The sequence below is a fragment of the Desmodus rotundus genome, chromosome 12, assembly GCF_022682495.2.
Source record: "Desmodus rotundus isolate HL8 chromosome 12, HLdesRot8A.1, whole genome shotgun sequence".
Classification (NCBI taxonomy): Eukaryota; Metazoa; Chordata; class Mammalia; order Chiroptera; family Phyllostomidae; genus Desmodus; species Desmodus rotundus.
In genome coordinates this window covers 79,759,086-79,775,256 of record NC_071398.1, presented here as the reverse complement: position 1 = coordinate 79,775,256, position 16,171 = coordinate 79,759,086, and the positions used below count along the sequence as shown (strand labels likewise).

The 16,171-nt window shown below is 48.6% G+C and overlaps 1 protein-coding gene across 1 annotated transcript in view; it reads left to right on the top strand.

Annotated features, from left to right (window-relative positions):
- Nucleotides 1-16,171, top strand: part of IL6R (interleukin 6 receptor) — a 49,735-nt gene extending 33,564 nt beyond the window's left edge. The window contains exons 7-10 of the mRNA XM_045204181.3: nucleotides 3,740-3,792; nucleotides 4,658-4,724; nucleotides 7,261-7,351; nucleotides 12,333-16,171. Coding sequence (XP_045060116.1) covers nucleotides 3,740-3,792; nucleotides 4,658-4,724; nucleotides 7,261-7,351; nucleotides 12,333-12,579 — 458 coding nt within the window. The 3' untranslated portion in view covers nucleotides 12,580-16,171. The remainder of the gene's footprint in view (nucleotides 1-3,739; nucleotides 3,793-4,657; nucleotides 4,725-7,260; nucleotides 7,352-12,332) is intronic.

The following is a 16,171-nucleotide window of genomic DNA, read 5'->3' as shown; positions in this document are numbered from 1 at the left end:
GGCCACAGATGATGCCGAGTGTGGCTGGGTTTAGGATTCATTGGGCTCAACGACCATGTGTGCTGCTCAGCCGTATTTCCCGGTCCCAGCTTTCGCTGTCAGGCCCCCACGCCCTCCGTTCATCCTTCAGTCCCCTCCTGCTGCGAGTCACCTCTGCTGGGCTCTGCTGTGAGGAGGACAAAGGGCTGAGAATAAGGACCCCTCCATTTATTCTAGGTTGGTTTTGGGCTTACTGGCTGTGTGACCTTGGATAAGTTGCTGTCCCTCTCTGGGCCCCCTCTGCACGATAGGAAGAGAGAGTGAATGTGCTCTTAGTTCCCCGCTCAGTGCTGCCAATGTATGGTGTTCTCTCTGGGGGATGGTGCGCTCCAGCTGCAAATTCTCTCTGGGTGGGGAGCATGGTCACCTCCTCTTCCACCCCCGTGCTAGTTATTTCACTCCCTGCTGAGGGAGGCTCCACATCTTTGTGTAAACAGTTTCTGGATATTTTTAACTTCTTCATGGTGAAGTGATAAACTGAAAAGAAAATACTTTAAAATCCAGAGCATTCTCCCTGTTGCCAGTCACAGTGTAGCGCCTGGTCCCCGGCCCCATGTTTGCTGCTGAGCAGCCTTGGGCCTCACTCTCGCTTTGATTGTTGGCCCTGCTTCCTTGCGGGCTTCTGCAGAAACACCACTCCATGGAGGGGAAGGACCTGGGCGGGTGCCTGGTCCCCAACCCTTCTTGAGCCCCGTGTCCTAAATCCACCCAGGCAGATGAGAACTCGTTACATTAAATTCTTTTTTTTTTTTACTTAAAAAAATATATTTATTGATTATGCTATTACAGTTCTCCCATTTCCCCCCCTTCACTCCACTCCATCCTGCCCACCCCCTCCCTCCCACATTCCCTCCCTATAGTTCATGTCCATGGGTCACACTTATAAGTTCTTTGGCTTCTACATTTCCTACACTATTCTTACCCTCCCCCTGTCTATTTTCCACCTATCATCTATGCTATTCTCTGTACCTTTCCCCCCTCTCTCCCCCTCCCACTTCCCTGTTGATAACCCTCCATGTGATCTCCATTTCTGTGGTTCTGTTCCTGTTCTAGTTTGCTTAGTTTGCTTTTGTTTTTGGTGTGCTTGTTAATAACTATGAGTTTGCTGTCATTTTTACTGTTCATATTTTTTATCTTCTTTTTCTTAGATAAATCCCTTTAACATGTCATATAATAAGGGCTTGGTGATGATGAACTCCTTTAACCTGACCTTATCTGGGAAGCACTTTATCTTTCCTTCCATTCTAAATGATAGCTTTGCTGGATACAGTAATCTTGGATGTAGGTCCTTGCCTTTCATGACTTGGAATACTTCTTGCCAGCCCCTTCTTGCCTGTAAGGTCTCTTTGGAGAAATCAGCTGACAGTCTTATGGGAACTCCATTGTAGGTAACTGTGTCCTTTTCTCTTGCTGCTTCTAAGATTCTCCCCTTATGTTTAATCTTAGGTAATGTAATTATGCTGTGCTTTGGTGTGTTCCTCCTTGGGTCCAGCTTCTTTGGGACTCTCTGAGCTTCCTGGACTTCCTGGAAGTCTATTTCCTTTGCCAGATTAGGGAAGTTCTCCTTCACTATTTGTTCAAATAGGTTTTCAATTTTTTGTTCTTCCTCTTCTTCTGGCACCTCTATAATTCAGATGTTGGAACGTTTAAAGATGTCCTGGAGGTTCCTAAGCCTCTCCTCATTTTTCCAAATTCTGTGTCTTCATTCTTTTCTGGTTGGATGTTTCTTTCTTCCTTCTGGTCCACACTGTTGATTTGAGTCCCAGTTTCCTTCCCATCACTATTGGTTCCCTGTACATTTTCCTTTGTTTCTCTTAGCATAGCCTTCATTTTTTCATCTAATTTTCGACCCAATTCAACCAATTCTGTGAGCATCCTAATTACCAGTGTTTTGAACTATGCATCTGATAGGTTGGCTACCTGTTTGCTGCTTAGTTGAATTATTTCTAGAGCTTTGAAGTGTTCTGTCATTTGGGCCTTTTTTTTTTTTTTTTTGTCTTGGTGCGTCTGTTACTTAAAGGGGCAGAGCCTTATGTGCTCCCCCGGGTAACGCTGGTTGCTGCGCTGTGACGCTGTACGTGGGGGAGGGGCCGAGAGGGAATGATGGCGCTTGCTCCACTCAGAGTTAGTCACTCCCTCTGCTTCCCACAATCAAATTGGGCCCCTCTGGTGCTGATTCTCGAGTGGGTGGGCTTGTGCATGCTCTAGGCCCCTGTGGGTCTCTCCAACGACCTCTCCTGTGAGGCTGGGAGTTTCTCCTGCTGCTGCCCCAACCCCCACGGGTGTTTTCAATAGGAGGTTTGAGGCTTTATTTCCCTGCGCTGGAGGCCTGGGCTGCGAGGTCTGCTTCGCTCCCCCGCTGTTCCTCCCGGTTCAGCTTTGCTCGAATGTGGGGCCACGGGGTCTGCTACCTGCCTGCCCCGTTCTCTGCCACTCTGAGTCCCGCCCTCTCGGTTTATCTATGCGCGAATGTGGGGCCGCAGGGGTCGGACTGCCTGCCCTGTTCGTCCCACACTCTGCCAGTCTCGAGACCTCCACCCCGGCTGCCCGTCTCCACCCTTTCTACCAGACTGGATGAATGTTTCTTTTTTATCTCCTTGGTTTTCAGGCTTCCTTGCCGTTTGATTTTCTGTCAGTTCTGGTTGTGTGAGGAGGCGCAGTGTGTCTACCTACACCTCCATCTTGGTTCTCTCTTAAATTCTTTTTATTGCAAAAAGTTGCATAGAAGGAAATTTCAATGTTTGTTTTTATTTATTTTATTTTTAATTTCATTTAATTCTTTCCAGTTTTATTGAGAAATAATTGACATCCATTACTGTATAAGTTTAAGGCATACAGCATGACATTTGATTTAACACATGGTGAAATGATTACAATAGATTTAGCTAACATCCTTCATCCCATATAGATAACAATAGAAAGAAAAGAAAGGAGAAAAGGAAATAGGAAAAAAATTTCCCCTCGTGGTGAGAACTCCTAGGACTTACTGTTAACAACTTGTCTGTGTGGCACGCAGCAATGTCAGCTGCTGTCACCCTAATTAAACTGTCAGCAGTGCTCACGTCTGGTGCTGCGTGTCCTTCCACCGTTGTTCTTCCTGTGAGTGAATATGCCTATGGAGCACGATGCGACATACAGGAAACGGTGATGGAAATAAGTTTCTTTTGAAATTATGGATCAAACTATATGGATTATTTTCTTTCTTTGTTCCTAATCCAAACCCAAGGTTATGATTTTATATGTTTTTATTGATTTTAGAATTTTAGAGAGGGACGGAGGGAGAGAGGGACAGAGGGGGGGAGAAAGAGAGAGAAACACTGATGTGAGAGAGAAATATTGATCCTTGCTCCCCACGTGCACCCCGATCGGGGACTGAACCTGCAACCTTCCTTTCTTCAGCATATGGGACAATGCTCCAACTAGCTGGGCCACCCTGCTAGGGCTGGATTTTTCTTGCCTTGCATTTTTCATATAACAGAGCATGTCCTCAACATTTTTCTAAAATATTTTTAAAAGCTATTGTAATGTATGGCTATATCATAATTTATGTAGCTAGTCCCTTATGGTTGGATATTTGGTTATTTCCAACATTATGTTCTTTTAAATAACATTATGATGAACTTTATTCTGCTTCTGCAGCCCATCAGACAGGACCTCAGGTTCATGCATCACTAATAATGATTATTTCTTCTATCCACAGAGCCCATGAGTTTGTCAACTGAGACCAAGGTGGAGTTGTCTCCCTCCATGGAGGTGAGCTAATGTTCTTGTACAAAAGGGTCAGGGCAGCAGCACCTATTGGTTAGCATTAATGCAGCCTTGGTTCAGATCCCAGCTCTGCCACTTACTACACTAAAGACTTAGCTTGGGCTTCCCATGCAGTTCCTCCGAGCCCTTCCCTGTGGACTCCTGGTGTCATAATATCTGGAAAGAGGATTACCTCTGAAGCTGCTTAACAAATCCTTGAATAATCCAGTTTCCCACTCAACAGCATCCTCTCCATGGTTCTTGCTGCCCAAATGCTAAGCTGGGAGGCCCAGCGCTCCTGGAGCTGGCCAGCACAGAGGAGGAGTCCAGGGCCTGCAGAAGCAATTCCAGGGTGGATTCCAGGCCCTTGGGGCCAGAGAGCTCCCAACACAGGGCATAGGGGCACTGACGCTGACTGAGAACCTGCCAAGGCACTGGGCTCTGAGCCTTGCCTTTGCGATCTCATTCAATCCTTCCGTTAACTGAGATTCCAGGTGCCTGCAGGGAAGAAACTGACACCCACGTAGGTTAAGAAATCTGTCCAAGGTCACATAGCTAGCAAGTGGTGGATACAGGCTTCTAGCCTGTGATTTTCCCAGTAAGCGGTGGTACCTACGCCCTGGCACCAGACCTGTAGGACAACTTAAGCTCTGGGTGGAGAGGCAGATGGGAAGAATTCCCCACCTTGAGTAGGCAAGGTGTAGGTATAAATAATGCAAATAACAGTGCAAACATTGAGAGTGACAAGTCAGAACGGGAGTGGTGAGAGAAAGGAATGGCTCGGGCGGGGCAGGGAGGGGGTGAGGGGGTGGTGCCAGTGCTGACTCCTGAATGATGGCGGAAGGGCTTACCTGATGAATGTCTTTTTTAGGCATTTACTATTGGTGAAGATGATGAAAATACTCTCTATTATTTTGCAAATGCGACAAGCTTCCCAGGTAAGCACTGGATCGTTTTGTATTCCCATGATCTGATTTAAAGGGCCCAGAAGGCTCGTCTGCAGAAAGTCCTTTCTTTTTTGGGAATGTTGGGAGAGGCCAATCTGCTTAATGAAAAGGACCAATGGCAGAAATATTCTTTCATTACCATATGTGCCCAATTTTGATATCGTAGCTGAGATATTATGACAGGACCACACGCGTAATGAGACAGATCAGCAAACTCTTTCACAATTGACCATAATACAAATGAATGGGCCGCAAGCAAAGTGATTGGGGCCTGAAATGGGGCGCATGGGGAGGACAGTCTTTGTTCTGAGAGCCCCTGGTTTCAGCATTTCTGATTGCCTATAGGCAAACTTACCACATTTGCATAAAAAAAAGACCACAGGTACTGTGTTTGTTCTACTATCTGTTCGGGACTCCTGGAGTCCAGACTCTGCTGCTTCAGTATTCAGGCAGCTCTGTCTGATGGCTGTTGAGCCTTCTGAGGAAGCTCTTGGCCTCCTTATCCTGCCTGCCCCTGACACTGGCTGCGCCGTCTGTGGCAAAGCCCTACCTCAGGCGGTGCACCTAGGGCAGACCTACCAAATACCCGTGGGCTAAGCTTGGCCTGGCTGGGGACCTGGAGGGAATTGAACCCACCTCTGCTCTGCCGGAGTCTAGGTCCACTGGGCGGTCTCTGACAAAGTGAAGTGAACTGTAACAGAGCAGAGTGGGTTCCAGGCCAAAGGGAGGCACAGATAAAGTTAATGGAATTCAGAGAGTTGAGAGAGCATGTTCAGTTGGGAGAATCACAGAAAATTCCAGGAGGAGGTGCCATTTGATATGTACCTTGAATGGTATTGGTGGGATGGCAGGAGGGTGAGGCAGAAGTTCAAGGGTGACTGTGGAGGAGGGATCCTCCACCCACTCTCACTGGTGATCTCATCCAGCCCCTTGTCTTTAAAAACAGCTGGTGACTCCCAGATTTATACCTGCACCCCTGACCTTTCCACCAAGACCCGGGCTTATGTATCCGCTGCCTAGCTGACAGGTCTGCTTGGATGCCTACTAGAAGCCTCACACTTGTGTCTGAAACGCTGGATGCCTCGCTGCCTCTCCAACCCAAATCTGTTCTTCTCCATCCTCCTCATCTCTGTAACTGGCACCACATTCTTTGGGTTGCTCTGACCCTAGAGATCAGGCCTTTTTACCCCTTATCTCAGGTCCAGTCCCCTGGAAGGTCCTGTTGGTTGGACCTTGAGACATATCTAGAAGCTGACCGTCTCTCCCTATCTCCACTGCCAACACCTGGTCCAGCCGGTGCCATCCTTCATCCTGAGGGACCTTAGGAGCTGCCCGCTGGTCCACTGCAACAGTCTCTTCTAACCAGCAGCCAGAGCAGCTGTTAAAGCACAAACCCAAGCTCTCCTGGCTCATACCATCTCCCCCAAGTAAAAGCCAAAGTCCTATCAAAGGCCATAGTCTCTATGGGGTCAGGCCTCCTATCTTTAGACCTTGCCTCCTCCATTTTCCCTCTCACTTGCTTTGCCCTCCTTGCTCTTCTGCACATGATCTGCTGCAGGGAGTAACAGTGAAAGGACCCCTGTGATCCCCACTTTCAGGGGCTCAGACTGGAGGTGGAGCTGGAGAAGTAACCAGGAGGGCACTTAGCCAGCTTGGAGTGGGGTCACAGATCAAAGGAAGTGACCTCATCTCATCTGAGACCCAAAGGCCAAGTAGGGATGGGACAGAAAAGGGGTAGCGACGGTGGGAGGAGCATTCTGGGACAGGTATGTGGAGAGCCCTGGGAGGGGAGAGAATAGGGCTTGTGGAAGAGCGAATGAGGATCTTAAGGCTGGGGCTTGAGTACCAAGTGGGAAGGCAGGCAAGAGATGACTCACTATGGAGAACACTGGACCCAAATACTTGATTTAAAGCACCTGAGCCTCCCTGACATTGTCCTCAATGGAACTGCCATCAGTGAGGTCCCCAAAGCTTTCTACTTCTTGCCCCTCTGTGCCTTGTGGGGACAGGCTGAATGCCACTAGAAAAGCCACTCTGAAAGTGAGTGGGAGTCTGTGGCTGGCCACAGGTCTCTGAAGCTCTGAACTTGAGCTGTGTAGCTTGCCAAGTGGCAGAATCCCGGGGTCTGTCAGAGTCTGCTGGGAGCTGGCTTTGGCCAGAAAACTGGCAAGTGGCTTACTGTTAGCAGAGCTGTTTCCTCCTCCAGGGGTGAGGTTCCTTTGAGACTTTTTAAAAAAGATTTTATTTATTTATTTTTAGTGAGGGGAAGGGAGGGAAAAAGAGAGGGAGAGAAACATCAATGTGTAGTTGCCTCTTGTGCGTCCCCTACTGGGGACCTGGCCTGCAACCCAGGCATGTGCCCTGACTGGGAATCAACCAGGGACCCTTTGGTCCACAGGCCGGTACTCAATCCACTGACCCACACCAGCCAGGGCTCCTTTGAGATTTGATAGCACCAGCTGAGTGGTTTATTTTCTTCTCTCTTTCTGCTCCTCTTCCTCTTTTTTTTTTTTTTTCTTTTTTCTAGTGCCAGATTCTCCAGTCCCACTGTATACATTCCTGGTGGCTGGGGGAAGCCTGGCCTTTGGAACGCTCCTCTGCATTGGCATCGTCGTGAGGTGAGATGGGTTCTGGGGGTGGCCCAGGCTGTTCTCATATTTCTTATCTAGACAGCTTTGCGTGTGCTAGGGTGGTGGCAGTGAGTTAGCCACGAACGATTCGGCATATATTTCAGAGGTAGGATTGACAAGATTTGAAGACAGATGAAGAGAAGGAAGGAGGGGGAGGAGTCAAGTCTGACTGTCAAGTTTCTGGCTGCAGCAATTGGGTAAATGGTGGGGTCACTCACTAAAATTGGAAACGCTGGAGGAAGAACAGCTGAGTGAAAAACAATGATTCTCGTTTGGGGCCACTGAGTTTGAGGTGCCTGTGAAAACCCAAGTGGACATGTTTGGTGGACAGTTCTGATCATTGCTGCGTGAAGATGGCAGAGGATGGGAACAGGGCCGGTGACAGCACCCGATGGAATTCCAGGGTTGCGACATTGAACAGCTGTGTAGAGAAGGAGGAGCTGAGAGAGGGGCTGAGGGGGAGAAGCAGCAGGAAAACCTGGCTGTGAAAACCAGAGGGAGAGTGTTAGACACTGAAGAAAAGCCTTACACTCTGGGATTGTAAGGTAAATGTGGCCTTTCCTCTCCTCCAAGAGCCACACACTAAGGTGATTAAGGTACCGTGTGAGAAGCACCAACATGCACACAGGTGAATCTCAGGTGCTTGGTCAGACCTCCTTGAGAACATTCCATGTCCCAAAACACGCAGAGCTGGAGGGGCACCTGTAAGTGCTCTGGGCTAGCGCTGCCCTCCGGCCGTGGTTAGGGAACATGCAGGCTGAGCTGGGGCCCTGGACACAGTAGCACTGTGCCCATTTCATCCCACGGTGTCTCTCCATTGGCCATTGGTTTTGCCATGGACCCCCAAGCTTCCAGAAAAACCAGCTAACAGTGCTTGCAGTGAACAGGCAGTAGAGAAAACTTCCAGTGTTTGTGATTTTACTGCAAGAACTCGCACATTTGCATGAACTACAGCCCTACAAGAAGTCAGGCTGCGCCCTGACTTTGACGATGACAATGCGATGGAAGAGAAAATTCTGTCCGTCCTTTCTCTTGCCTCCTGTGTAACTTTCAAGAGACTCTAGCTGGCGATGGTGGGAGGTAGTGTTTGGGGTGTTTGGGGAGGAAGGGTAAGACTGTGGCGGAGAGATTCCCACAGGCTGGCTCACTGGGTCCTCAGAGACCCCGAAATAGCCTGACCACAGGGTGGTCTGGGCTGGAAGATTAGCAAATGACAACTCAATGTGTCCAGGGCTGTTTTCACTTTGACTTTCCAACAAAGTGGTGAGCAAACTGTCCAGAGGGTGTGCAGAAGCTGAAGTTCCTAATGAGTGGAGTTAGCTCCCTGGAGAAGCTGCAACTCACTGCCTGTTATATCTTTGGGCCGGTATTCAGGGGTCCTCTACTGACTTCTAAGGGGGTTCTTGCTCTCGCCGCAGGCACTTGCTTCTGTGTCCTACTTCTATTTCTACATCATTAGGACTTTAGTAGGCCTTTCTCATAGCCCACCACAGACCATGTAGAGGAAATATCATGATTTCCACTTGACAGATGAAGAGATTAAGCTGAAAGAGGAAGAGTGGTCACAGCTACTGATGGTAAGGCCAAGATCCAAACACAAAGCTCATGCTCTATGGATAAGGCATCAGAGGTCATTTAGTCGAATTCTTTAATTTTATAAATGAGGAAATAGCCCGAAGAGGCAAGGTGACTTGCCTAAGGACACACAGCTTGTTATTAGCAAAGCCAGGTCTAGAACCCATGTCCTGAGAGTCTCAGCCAACCACTCTTGCCTAGTGTCAGCTAACAGGGGGATCCAGGTGGTCCTATCAGCCCACCATTGGCCAGTGGTGCCATTTACAAGCAATACCATGCTGGCGGGCTGTTAATCACTAATGGAGGAGCACTGGGTTGCAGCTGGTCACAGTGCTCATCACGGACCTAGTTTGCTCACGTGCTGATAGTGCTTGAGCACTGGCGGGCTGCTTCACAACCAGAGTCCCTAGAGGCTCCGTGCCCTGCGCGGGGAACACATCAGTAATTTATTTCCTAACCTGGCGAGTTTCCATTTTCTCCTGTATAAGGCAAATTTATTTGAAATGAGGCCAGTTATTTCAAGTGATGAAAATTCCCTTTACTCCCCAAGTCCTTCATGTCAAGGAAAAGGTATAAACCCAGAGACCCCGTGGGAGTCCAGGATTGCCAAAGTGGCCGAACCGCAGCGACGCTGGGGTGGCCGCGCTACTGCGGCAGACTGAGGGGCAGTGGAAGCACGCCGTCACAGTCCCTGGTGTGATAGTTTTCTTCTCAATGCATTCGCTTGGTATTTCAAGCAAAGTATAGAATTTTCCTAAATGTTTTCCACTAATATGTGATAATTTTTAAAAATGTAAGTGTGCCATTCAAAAAGGTGGGCCACCTTCCTAAGCGTGTTGTGACCGGTCCTCCCCACCCTGCCCCTGCCACTTCTCTCTGTGCTGCTCTGGGAAAGTGGGATTCTCGGAGCAGAGAATTCTTTTTCCGTACATCTGTCCAGAATGGCCTGTCACCTAGGTGAGGCCTTCCTATGTGCATGTGCCTTTGATTTAGAGAGTTTTGTACTGAATACAGCCTCGTTCCAACATTTCACAACTGGCAGACTCTCCTACCTTCATGGGGGGGCAGGGACTCTCAGATGGCCTTGGGGGTGGTGTCCCTTTCCCTCCCCCGGTCTTGGTTTCTCCATCTTATTTTCTGAAAAGAATGAGAGTTATTATGAATGTTTTTAGTTTTCAAACTTTCTTTCAGCTGTAGAATCTTTTTCTTTAAACACACATCTGAAGCCCAAATATGTAAACTAGATGAAAGATAGAGGCTGAGGCGGCAGCTTGTCTGTTTTTCCTTCCCTCCACTCCGGGGCCCTCTCGAGCCCCCAAGCCCTTCCCACAGCAGGGCCGGGCCAGTGTGGACACGCTCAGCCGGCTGGTCCGGAAGTCCCTTTGAGCTCAGAAATGTCTCATTCGCTCCTCAAAATATTTCAAGAGAAGGAGAGCCCATTTTTCTCAGTCACCTGTCCAGTTGTTTTGAAAGAAACTGAGGGCAGAGACTGCTTTCCATGTTGGTTAAATCATGTCAATAGAGACTTTCAAAAAATGTGATATTATATGAGTATTTGCTAAATACTGTCAATTTGCTAAATATTGACAGGAAAAAAAAATCATAGATTATGCAAAGAGAGCCACTGTTAACTTTTAGAACGTGAGTGTGTGGCGGAAGTCCAACAAACTCACAGAAGGGCGCATGCCCCCCGAGGGCACAGCTCCACGAGTTTCTGCAGGCGAGCGCAGCCAGGCAGTCAGTGCCCAGGGCGGGAGCGCTGCGCAGTTAGTGAGTTTCCGGAGTCTTCTTCCTCTGCATAGGTTCTTGTTTGCTTTTACGTAGCTATGATTAATTATTCTGAACCTAAAACTCTGATCCCTGCCTTTTACATTCAGCATTAATTACAACATAAGCATATTTCACATCACACAGTCTTTTCGAGCCTCACTTTCTGTAGCTGCAGAATCCTCCATCAGGTGATGCACCCAAGTTCACTTAAGCAGCCCCCTATGATTGGGCATTTGGGTGGTCATCTTGCTTTTATATAAAGCATTATATTGAACATCTTTGTGCATAAAGCTTTTCCCACAGCTAGGTTATTTCCTCATGGCATATTCCCAGAAGTGGAATTCCTGGGCCAGAGAGTTCGAATATTTTGGAATCCAGCATGTAATGACTCTGTCCTCCGTCTTCTCATGGGGGCAGAGAATTCCATCCAAGGACTCAGCATAGCTCCAGTGGGACCCTGCTGTGCTCCCTTCCTGTCTAGTGCCTGCCTGGTGAAGCCCTTGGAAACATTCTATAGGTCGTTTATTCCATTTGGATAACAGGCTAAGAGCCACTGGCAGATTTGGTGCCAACTATCAATTATTTATCAAAACAAACACAGGAATAGCCTGTCAATATAAAAAGAAACCCGAGAAAATCCCCAGGCCTTGTTTTCGTCTTTGGCTTCCCCTCCAGCCTCCCAGCCCTTCCTGGAGCAGCCGACATTGGTGGACTTGATAGAGACCACCTTGCTCCTGCTGTGGGGGGCTGATCGGCAGTAAATTAGCCGGTGACAAAGTGGGAGGCAGGAGGGAGGAGAGGAGATGCCAGGCGCACAGTCGTACAGTCAGAGGGCCCCTTGGGAAAGAGACCTGACTGTACCTTTAAAGATCGCTATCACCATCTCGTCTTTCTTTGGGCTGTCAGGTGACTTTTCACAGCTTTGGGCCCAGGAGGGAGCAGGGTGAAAGAAGCTGTGATCAGAGAGATGTCTATCTCCTTCCTGTTTAACGTCGACTTTCCTGTCAGATGAGTCACTTGAGCCCGAGTGGTGCCCAAGGCTGAGCCATGAGAAGCCCCAGCGTGGTGGGAGTGGACTGGGGGTGAGGGAGCATTGCGGAGGAGGGGCTGCTGGGAGTGAGAGGAGTCTGTGCTGTTCAGGGAGCAGTGCGGCCTCTTTCCTGCTGGGAAATGGCGGTTGCAAATTATGTGCCTCCTGCCAGCCGTAATTTCACTGAGAGGCCCATTTCCCTTCCCCAGTAAAGAATACGCTCTTTGTCTCTTTTAAGTAAATGGATTTGGGGCTGATGTGTGCCTATGGGCAACCTCTGGAACAGGACAAATTAAGTTCCAGCTGCTATAAAGGGACACTCACGGCCACGTGTGCCTCAGTTTCTCTAACTGTACATTTTTAAACAACTCATACCTCTTCTCTTGGGATGTTTTTGGAGCCCCAGCCCCCCAGAGTACTGTGTAATGCCTGGTGATGAAAGAGCAGGTGAGGGAGTAAATAGTCATCACTCTTTTGAGCTGAAACCTGGGACTGCCAGGCCACCAGGTGGCCAGCTGTTTGTGTTTCTCACTCGGGTGCAGCACAGGGGGAACTAAACGTCTGTGTGGTTTGTCTTTGTGTGTCTGTGTGAAGGTTCAAGAAGACATGGAAGCTACAGGCTCTGAAAGACGGCAAGACAAGCATGCACCCACCTTATTCTTTGGGACAGCTGGTCCCCGAGAGGCCCAAGCCCACGCCAGTGCTTGCTCCCCTCATCTCCCCACCAGTGTCCCCCAGCAGCCTTGGGTCAGACAACACCTCGAGGCACAGCCGACCAGATGCCAGGGGCCCACAGAGCCCCTATGACATCAGCAACAGAGACTACTTCTTCCCCCAGTAGCTGGCTGGGTGGCGTCTGGCAGGCTGGGGCGTCACACCTGCTGAACTGTGTTGATGACAAAGCACATGCTAGCTTGTCACTGTCAGTCCAGCTCAGCTCTGGTGCATGGGGCCTCTGGCTTCACTGTAACAGAAGGGCCTCACAGAAGGTTCGACACTGGATGAAGATAGGTTTGCTGCACCTGTTTAGAAGGAACAGGTGGTTGAGTTTCTGAACCACCCTTCCCCAGAGCCCTGCTTAAGGGGTTAGAGTGAACTTGGGGCCTATGCAGGGAGGATGTCAAGAATCCACTGGACATTGAGGTGGGAAGAGCAGGGCAGCTGCAGAGGCCTCAGACCCCGGCTTCATGTGGACAAACTGCTGGCCACCTGCACACCGGATGCAGCTCCGCAAGCTGTGCCCTCAGGAGACGGGGTAGATCTCCATCCAAAGACCTTCAGTTGCCTCTTTCCTGGCCTACTGCATAGTTTCATCTTCTAGCTCAAACTCTTGAAACCGAAGTGCCTTCTCATTTCAGTTTCTCCAGGCCTGAGGACGGCTCTTGTTCAACTGCCCGGGCTGCGGAAGCTTTTGACTGCCTTTCCTCCCCACACTGGAAAAACAGCTGAGGGGGGAGGTGAATAGTATCTCAGGACCAGATGGTTTGAAGTGGAATTGTAATTAGTTCCTCATTAGCATTTTGCTAAATGTGAATCTTAATCCTAGGCACCTGCTGAATCCAGAAGCAACTGCACTGACTTGGGCTCCCTCTCTGGATCCCAGGACTTCAGGAGGAGAGGGGAGAGAAACATAGAGGAAGTAGGGATGCGGGGACAGAGGCTGAAGGGGACGCAGCCTCTGAAAACCAGTATTCTCTCTGGCCCTGTCCCTCGCTCCCCCAAAGGGAGAACTGGTGTGGGGAGGACTCCTGCCGTTAGCGAGATCAAAATGTTCGACTCCAGCCCTGTTTATTTTGCTTTCACCTGAGCCTGAGTGACAGGGAAGGACATATTTATCTGAAAAGACAGAAGAATCCGACAGGAATGTATTTTAATTTGTTTTTTAAAGAACTGCTGACTATTTTTCTTGAGAGGGTGGAAGATCCCATCCTAGCTGAGGGTCAGTGTATAAATGACTTGAGAAGCCCAGCATGCAACCGAGTCAAGTGAAAAGGGGGAGGGGAAAAAGTGATGTTCCTTTCTGATAGAATAGACTCTGGTTCCATTCTAAATTGTCTTTTTTTGTCTTAAAAAGTAAAAAAAAAAAGCCTGCTTCTTCTCTAAATTGGGGGAAAGCAGCTGTTACTACTTCCCCCAGCCATTGTGAAGGGCATGGCGTCCATCTCCTGGTGGCCGTGCTGGGAAGCCGGCAGCCCACGGCTACCAAGCAGGGTCAGTTGAAAATCCCCACCCCCAACAGCCCTCGTTATCAGCGGGAGGGAGATTCATTGAAAACCCCCTCCGTGCCCTCCTCTTTTTAGTTAGTTCCTTGAATGTGATTCAGTTCAGTTAGTACTGAAGCTCCAGCTACATGTCTCCTGTGTCTCTGAGACTAACCACTTCAGCTCACTTTTCTGTCCGGGCTTTGAAAATTCAGCTATGAGAGTGGTTACCCAGACAAGGGCTTTCAAGTATCACGGGGTGCCCCCGAATGAAGCCATGATTCAAATCAGTTGTGGAACCACGGACCTGAAGTTTACCTGACCACAGACTCTTCCAGCAGTCCACCCTTTTAGAAAAACAACCACCGGTGCCAGACAGGTGGCGAAGGATGAAAATGACTGCGCTTTATTTACTGTTTGCGGGGCTCAAACTGTTACTATCTTGGGCAGGTAGTGATTTTCATCACTGGCTTTGTCTGTCGGTTTCAGAGCTATTGCTGCTTCAGGCAGCTTTCTTAAGTTGACAGACGCCTGGCAGGTGGGGTGTTTTTTTTCTACAAAGTTTCTTTGAGAACAGCAAAAATGCTGTTAAAGGGAAATATTAACAAAATGAAAATCTGCATGAGAAAGGGTGATTCTGTGCCCACAGTTCTTTAACACTTTATAAAGTTTTACCCACAAGTAATGTTACCAAAGCCAGGCGGAGGGGAGCTGGTGGAAGATGTGAAATCAGATAACTCATAGTTACTGAGAGGTAGGCAGCTTTGATCTCCAAATTGTTTTTGCTTTCATTATTATTGTAACGGAACCACTTTTTTTTTCTGTATTGAAGAGGGTTTTTTTCCCCCTTTACATTTTTATAAGCTAGTGTAAATGAAGGAACAGTATTTGTCTTCTCGGGTTGTGGGCTTTTCTCAGTGTACACAGGTATACACCTAAGCTTTCCCTGCCCTCCGATCTACGGTCCGTGACCACGTGTTTCAACCCGCAGGTCATTCTTACCTGTGTCCTGCAGCTCATGCGCCTTTTATCCTTAACAATGATGTTACGTAATACCTGTAGCCATCTGCCACACAGCCAGATCTGAAAAGTTGGGATGGTGACCATTTATATTTAATGTTACAGTTTCTCCTGCTGGGTTGGAAACGTTAAAAATATGCTGGTTCAAAGTCTAAAGTCGTCCTTAATTCTTATAGCATTAAGAAAACTTTTTTTTAACATGCCAAGGGGGTCAGCATTGGCCGTATCTACAAAGCCATGAGTAACTCGGAGAGCCCTTTGTTTTGATGGAGCCCTGGCCCTGTGGTTTTCTGTCAGGCTCTGGGCTCACTTCATTTTCATTCCCCTGCTCTCCTGGGGAGAGGGGGAGGTGTGGAATCTTCTGCTGGGTGGGCCTGGGGTGGGAGCGCACCTGGTGGGGAGCAGAGCCCAGGGCAGCAGGCTGAGAGTGACCGTGGTTCACGGTTTCCTGCAGGATGTCCAGGAGTGTCTTGCCCTGCTGCTTCGGTGCTGAGCTCTGTTGCCTCCTCTACGGTTGAATCATCTGGGGAGGAGTCTGGCATCCAGTGTCAGGTGGAGTTGGTGGGAAATTCATCTTAATTTGGAGACGCAGGGGTACCTGTTGGGCCTTCGGACCAGGAGCACAGAAGCCAGCTTTCCCACGTGGGCGCTGGGGCTCAGCTGGAAGACCAGCTGGCTCGGGCTCTGCGCCAGATGCTCCTGAGCATCCCCTGAATTAGGTCCTTCCAGCATCATCTCTGTGTTGGTCTGGTGCTAGCACCAGTGCGTTTCTATGGCAACCTTAATGATTTTTTATTTGCTAATTTTTTTTCCCAATTATGGTTGGCATTTTATGTTATTTTGAGGCCTTAATGATATGTGAAGGGGCACGGTCGGTTTTATGGGCACACATCCAACGGAGACCCACTCTGGAAGGAAAGGGTTGGAGTAGCATGGAGCTGGGCTGCTCGATGAGGGAGAGACCGTGTTTGGGTAGAGATCACACATCTGCTAAATAAATACCTCAACTTTGTATTTTGGAGAGAAATAATAGTTTTAAGCTTGTTTTTATTTTTTTACTTAATTATCTAAAAGCAAATACCAAAGGCTGATGTCTGTATATGGGGCAAAGGGTCAGTATGATATGCTTTTCAATTTTTTTTTCTTTTTATCAGCTATTTTGCATTTAAAGTGAAAATTGTAAATGTTTGAAATAAATAATTTCTAAAAATA